Below are 6,960 nucleotides of genomic sequence, written 5' to 3'. Positions count from 1 at the left end.
AGTTCTGAATCGGCACTCTTTCTACAAGACTAGCTGCTTTGCCCAAGGGGACCAAAATGACCACATCGTATTTCCTGGTTTTGAAAATTAACTAATTCACTTTTAATGACATCAAGTGTAAACAATCTACCAAATTATTAAAACATTATCTTTTCGTCTATGTGGGCCATGGATTCAAGACCATAAACTTATCATCAGTGATATCCACGAGGATGGGAAGGGAATATTAAGCCTGGTGCTCTGCAAATTAATACTTGGAGGTAAACGAGAAGTATCATAGGCAATTACTATTCACTTAACGTTTCATTCTATTTGAAAGAGAAATTCCCAAATGTTAAATATTACCTTACATTTTAAGCTTAAAAATACACTGGACATGTGACAATGGTGCTGAGTACTTTGGGGGAAGATCACAACAGTCCTGGTAGCAGTGTCACAGCAAAATATTTCAGAGGTACCAGATGAGCTAGCTCCAAGGCAAAATGAGGCAATATTATGCTTAACTGTTTGGAAACCTCTTTTATTAAAAAAGATTTTAAATATTAATGCTATTTTCAATACAGGTGTGATAACACTCAATAAAGCATAGTGTACTTGATATAAATTTCGGAATGTAACAGTCCATCTAGTCCCTGCCCCGCTCCAGTCTCCACCACATACCCCAGTAGCAAAACGTACACACCTGTTTAAAAAATGAAGAAGCTTTTGGGCATTGGGTGAGCAGAGTGGAGTGGGGCAAGGAAAGTGCTCTTTCCTGAATTATTCATGCTTTTGGCTTTAACTTCAGTTAGTAACATCAATTCTAAGAGAACTGAGACAAACTCTTCTATGTTCCGCAAAGGGAGGGAGAAAAAAGCCTGCCATTCGCAAGTAGCTATGGCCAAAACCAGCGCAGAGTACATGGGTCGGGAAATTAGGGATTTAAAAAAATTGGAGTAAAGTGCACATTTACTGTCAAAAATATATTGTTTTGATCCTAAGAAAATTAAAAGAATTTTATCTAATGGACTAGATTGCTGACCTTTTAATACATTTGGTTTTCATCGAACATACAATCACCATCGGACATAAAAAGACTAGTTTGCTTTAAAAAAAAAACAAAAACAAAATCCTTGGAGTTATCTACAGCAATCTTGTGGACGCAATTCAAGGATAACATTCTGCAGCTCTTTGGATATTGAATGATGTCCTCGGATCAGTCCACAAAAGAGACAGGGAACTGTTAATGCACTGATACAAATGGGCGTTTCTCCCATTTTCTCTCTCCTCCCCCCACCCCACTCCTTTCTCTAAATGCCTGTGCTTTCCAGTTCTCCTTCTTCTACCCCTATGGCATGAGACCTGGAAATCATGAAGAGTTTCTCCTTGTTTGTAAACTGCCTCTGCACCGGCTGAGGTTGCTCGGCCGTAAGTGGCTCCTGACTGGCACCCTCCGGGGAGCTCTGCTCCGCACCCGGAACAGGGGCGGCCACAGAGTCTCGCGTTTGACTGGCAACTGCGTCCAAGACCGACTTGGAGGAGGTGCCGGCCTCCCGCAGGGGTGTGTAGCCCTTATTGCTGCTGGATGGGTCATCCGACTGGGAGCTCCCCGAGTCCCGCCTGGTGGGGGGCGAGCCCTCCAGCCGCAGGGGTGGCGAGGGGGAGGCGGCTTTGGCCAGAGGGCTGGAGTCCGGGTCCGCACTCCCCGGGGAGGGCGGGGGCTCGGGGGACGGCGGCACCCGGTAGTCCGGGAGCCCGCTGGTGCTGCGGCGCCGCAAGGCCGCGTACCTGCCGGTCCTGGGCAGGCGGCCGCCCTGCCCCCTGGCGGCGCGCGCCGCTACCGCGCCCTCGGGCTCCCCTAGCTCCTGGCTCGCCCCGCGCATGCTGCCCTCTGCTCCGCGGAGGTTGGTCATGCTCAGGTCGACCTCGCCCCTCGGGATCTCCAGGGAGCCGCGTTCCCCCGGAGGCCTCTGCCAGCTGCAGCTCGCGCCCTCCGCGTCCCCGTCCCTGTCGCGGTCCCCTTGCAAGGGCAGCAGCGCGAAGGCGCTCAGCGAGGAGTCCACGAGGGAGCTGGCGGTGCTCTGGCGCCCCCAGCTCTCGGGTGGGCTGCAGGGCGCCGGACTGCTGCAGCTGCTAGCGGCGGCGGCGGCGGTGGCAGCGGCGGCCCGGCGACGGCCGGCCACGCCCGAGCGCTCGCGGTAGACGCTGTACACGGCCTCGGCCAGGCTCGCGGGCTCCCGCGGACAGCGCGGGGAAGAGGCCAGGTCCGGCGGGGACGCGGCGCCCCGGGGGCGGCCGCCGCTCAGGGCCGCGGGGTGAGGCGGCCACGAGCCCTTGGCCAGCATCGCCGCGGCTCCGAAGGCGTCTCCGGCGCCACCGCAGCTCCCCGGCTTCAGTTCCAGGCCCCGCGACTGCACGTAGCTGAGGAAGCCGTTGAGCGGGATGGCCCCGGGGGGCGCCGCGGGGGGGGGCCGACGACGACGAGGAGGCGGCTGCGGCCGCGGCGGCGGCCGCGGCGGCCGCCAGGTCTTTGGCGCGGAGGCTGTGCACGTCGATGACTGTGGAGTAGAGGTCCCGCAAGTTGATGATTTTGGTCTTCTTGTCCCGGTTCTCGTGGAGGACCGCGTTCGCGCAGATGAAGAGGAAGATGCCGATGCCCATGATGAGGGGCCCGAAGACCTTGAGCTTGTCAGAGTGCAGGTAGCCAGAGAAGATGCGGAAGAAGAAGCCCACCGACGTGGAGGAGGAGGAAGGGGAGGCGACTCGCGCAGGAGGCGTGCTCCTGGGCGCGCCCGCGGAACTGGAGTTGACACCCCCTGGAGCCCTAGGGTGGCTCCTGGACCGGTTTTTGCTGCCACTGCCGCTGCTGTTGGCGGTGGTCGGGACGCGGTGGCTGCTGCCCGCAGGCGGCAGCTGCTTACCCCCCTCCCGATTGGCCCCCGTGGCCTTGGGCCAGTAGCCCACCACCGCCATGGCTATGCCCACCAGCAGCACCAGGATCCCGCAGAGGGCGATGAGCCCCGAGATGGAGCACAGCTTCAGCTTGCCTTTCACCACCACCACATCGTTCTTGCGCCTCTTTTTGGCTTTCCGCTTGCGCTTGGGGATCTGACTTGGGGGGCGGAGTGGATCCTGCTTTCTGGCGGAAATCCTCAGCAGGCCGCCGGTGGCGATCATGGCGAACTCGTGGATTGCAGGACTAGCCTCTGGGATGGAGGCTTGCTCAGGGAGGGCGCCAACTGCCCACTAGCTGCTCAGCCACCTCCTCCTGCTGCAAAGCAGAGGAAGACAGTCAGAGGGTGTCGGCTTGGCTGCAGTGGCATCTCACGCTGCAGCTGCCCTACTCCCAGATCCCACTCCCTGTGTGCCCCCAACCCTAGGGCCTTTATCCACTAACTGAAACGAAGGCCGTGTACAGAGGCTGGGGCCAGGCAGACATTAGGGAAGGGACCTGTTAGTTGCAGCAACTAATAGGTGATTATAAAACATTGCAGTAACTAGTATGTGGTGATAAAACCATCTGAAAGTATGCCTCCTTCTCCCCGCTCCCCACCCATCTCCCCCACACACTCCATGGGTAATATGAGGGTTTGAAATGAACAGTGGAGTTCCAACCATTAGTAAAACCTAAATGTAGGGACAAAAGCAAAGTAGTGGTTAAGGACTTTCCTGGCAAGATTCTTTCCCTTAATCCTTCTGGAATTGGAAGATTTTTCAAGGGAACTACCACAGGAGTTTCCAGTCTCTCTAAGCTGGGGAATCTGTCAATGTGTGGCCCAAAGTCACTAAAACAGTCAGGAAAGTTACTGCTGTATAAAGACAAAGGAATTTATTTCACTGGATGAAAATTAAAGGTCATATAATGGCTGGAAGGCGGTTTATTTACTTCAGATAATTAACAGAGAGTTCATCACTGGGGAAGCAGCAGAGATATTGCAGTACTCTGACAATAAATCCCTTCACAAAGTTGTCTCCCACCTATGCCTGTTCCTACAGCTAAGTGCAAGCAGATCCCTTGCACAGCCTTCTCGCCTCTCGGCAACATCTGGACAGCTTCTTGGGGTGGAATATTTAGTTTTAGGTAACTGCTTATGTAACTGAGCTCTTCCTTCTGGCCTTCTTTCCTCCCTCAGAGGAACTCCCTTAAAGGTATCATGTGCCAGATTTCATCAGGGAATTTGAGAAGTCCCCTAGAATCTCCAAGAGAAAGATCTTTTTTCTCATATGGGAAAATTACAATTAAAAAAACTAACACTCTGCCAGAATAGCTTTCTGACCCCTTATTAAGGTGCCAAGAGCATACTACAGAATTCCAGTATTCAAATGAGGAGGCAATTAACTAGGTAAAGCAGCCTACATAATATGTGATTTGTAGAATGACATTTCCCCCAAGCCAAAGCTGTTTTGTTGTTGTTGTTGTTGTTTGTTTGTTTTTTTGCTTCCCCCCCCCCCCTTATCCCTTTCTCATGAGGTCATTTTTAGGAAGGGAGGGTGGCAACAATCAATGGATTACTCTTAGGAAGTTTATTTAGTTGTTTGTAATAAAGCCTGGGTAGGTAAATTCACAAATGCATATTGGTGGTTATTCGGCAACCTCTAAAAATTATAGTCTTGCCGTATCTCCAGAGTAAAACATTTTCTGTCCCATTAGTTGTTTTCCCTCCTATGAGATGCTAAAATTAAGGACATTGTATGAAATGAAAGACTTAAATATCACTCCCAAGCCTTTTGCTATTCTATCCTTTGTCAGATAATTCATGTTTTAGAATAAATTCCCCCTTGAAAATGTGTGGTAGGTAGAATTTTGCTTTTAATTGGTGATTGGGTGAAAGGCTTTGGCCCTTGAGTTCCTCCATTATATCAATATAGGCAGGATCTTTTCTCCATCAGTGGGAATGCAAATGGTAATCAGCTCTTTACAATGTTTGCAAATCAATCTCTCTTTGGGACTTAGTTGGGTTTCAGTAAAGAGAAGCACCAGGTAGATAAGAGAGGGGTCAGTATAGAGAATACATCTATAAACCTTTAAGCTGCACCAGTAAGTACAGATTGAAAAAAATATATATTGTCTATCTCTCATCCCAAATAAATAGGCACATTTATTATGTGGTTGTAATATAGAGACTGTTGTTATAAGTGATCCTTGGAATCCAGCATCTTAAATAATCTGGAGATCCGTGGTTATGTTAAGAAGGCTTTAAGGACCGGACATTTTTTGGAAGCGAACTCAGACTCAGCTGGCAGGGTGGCTCTCCCACCGAAGAAAGGCTACACGTTTTGTTGGGCATTGATCAGGTGCACCAGGAGCCTGGATGTCTTGCGGGAGGGGGAAACTCACTTGGATTTCTCCTCAGCAAAACAGCTTTGGCTCCGGTAGAATGTAAGGAATGGATTTCAACAGTCCTTTACCGCACATCTTTAAAATGAGTTTAATAGCTAGTAATTAACTCCCTCGTTTATTATTCCTTCAGCTCTGTTGAAGGCTGTACTCCCTTTTAATGTGTCACCATCTGACACGAAATACAGACAAAGGTCAGATGCCACGGGAGACCCACCTTTGAGGTTTTCCTTTATACCTAATGCAAGAAAACAAACTTAGCAGTCAAGCTTGGCTGCCCTCTCAGTTTACTGCCTGGAGCTGGTCTTACCGTGGTTAAAGAATGGAGGATGGGGGAAGCAAAGGAGGGAGGTCTAAAAATACAACTGCTTCCAAGAGAGACATTCAAGTTCTCTGCTCATGATGGATTAAGCCCCACTCTGAGGCTCGCAGGCTCCGAGCCCACAGGCTGGCAGCGCTGTGCTGTGCTCGGCACCCAACCCAGGTCCTCGACCCCCCGTCCCTCACTGGCAGGGCGGCGACCCCCTGGTCCCTGGCTTTGGTCTGCTTATTGATGTTGGCCGGAGTCACATGAGTGCAGCAGCTGGGAGTCCGCCTCTGGAAAGAAGACAGGCAGCAGCGAAGTGAGAGCAATCTGGAACTAGCTTTTTCTGGACAGCGCATCCCGTGTAGCCAGCCCAGGAAAAAGCCTCTCCCCGAACACTAGCCCGGGGCGCGGGGGTTCGGAGACCCGAGGGGCGGGGAGGGGCCCCCAGGGGCTGGGGACTGGCAGAATTGCTCAAAATGGCAGCACTCTCCGCACACAACATCGCTCACTTACCCAGGGAGACCGAGGGAGGTCGGGGCCGGCGAACGGGCTCTCGGGCGACACAAAGGAACCATGGAGAAACTTTTTCAGCCCGAGCCGACGGCGGAGCGCAGGGACAGCGCCCCCGGGCCCTGCATCCGAGCGCGGCTCAGCAGCCCCGCAGGGGCGAGCGCCCTCCCCAGACTCGCAGCCCCCTCCGGTGCTGTGGCGGGAGCCATTTCCAAGAGTTTCCAAGAAGTGTCAGGTCCTCTGCATCCCGCATCCCGCCTCGGAGCCCTCCTCTCGGCCGCTCATTCTCCCGCTCGCTGCGTCCCCTCGCGCGACGCTCCCGGGCGGGTCCCCGAGGCGGCGCCGCCGGCCCTCGCGCCTCTTTTGTGTGGCTGCTGCGCGCCGGGCTCCGCCGGGTGGAGTTGAGCCCGCGGCGGCGGCTCGGGGCGGCCGGACTGGCGGCTGTTGCTAAGAGACCGGAGCCATGACACAGGGAAATTGCGGCAGGGTGGCGGTCGGGGCCCGCCCGGCTCGGCGGCTTGGGGGGGCGCCCCCGCCCCCCGTCCCGCCCCCTCCCCCAGCGCCCCCCCACGCCGCCGGCCTTCCCCGCTCCCCCGCGTCCTCAGCCGCCCGCCGCCCGCCGCCCGTCCCTTCGGAAGCGCCGCTTCCCTGGGAGGAGGAGGCGCGAGGGGAGGCGGCGAAGGCAGCCGACGCGGGGCGCTGGGGCCGCGGGGCAGGGGGCGCGGGGCGCCTCCTCGGCCTCGGCTCTTCCCGCCCCGGGGCGCCCCGAGACCGCCGCCTGCCTTCGCGGGCAGCTTTGTTCTTCTTTCTTCCAACTACCTGTCTG

At 54.5% G+C, this 6,960-nt stretch overlaps 1 protein-coding gene across 1 annotated transcript; it reads right to left on the bottom strand.

Annotated features, from left to right (window-relative positions):
- Positions 1-499: 499 nt before the first annotated feature.
- TMEM200C (transmembrane protein 200C) lies at positions 500-6,475 on the bottom strand. The gene is given in 3 exon segments (XM_025365346.1): positions 500-2,447; positions 2,449-3,250; positions 6,138-6,475. Coding segments are annotated over 2 exon segments (1,866 nt in total). The 5' UTR covers positions 3,157-3,250; positions 6,138-6,475; the 3' UTR covers positions 500-1,289.
- Positions 6,476-6,960: the final 485 nt, after the last annotated feature.

This window comes from Theropithecus gelada, chromosome 18 (genome assembly GCF_003255815.1).
Source record: "Theropithecus gelada isolate Dixy chromosome 18, Tgel_1.0, whole genome shotgun sequence".
Lineage (NCBI taxonomy): Eukaryota > Metazoa > Chordata > Mammalia > Primates > Cercopithecidae > Theropithecus > Theropithecus gelada.
Note: the sequence above shows the minus strand (reverse complement) of the source record. Positions and strands in the feature narration are given on the sequence as shown.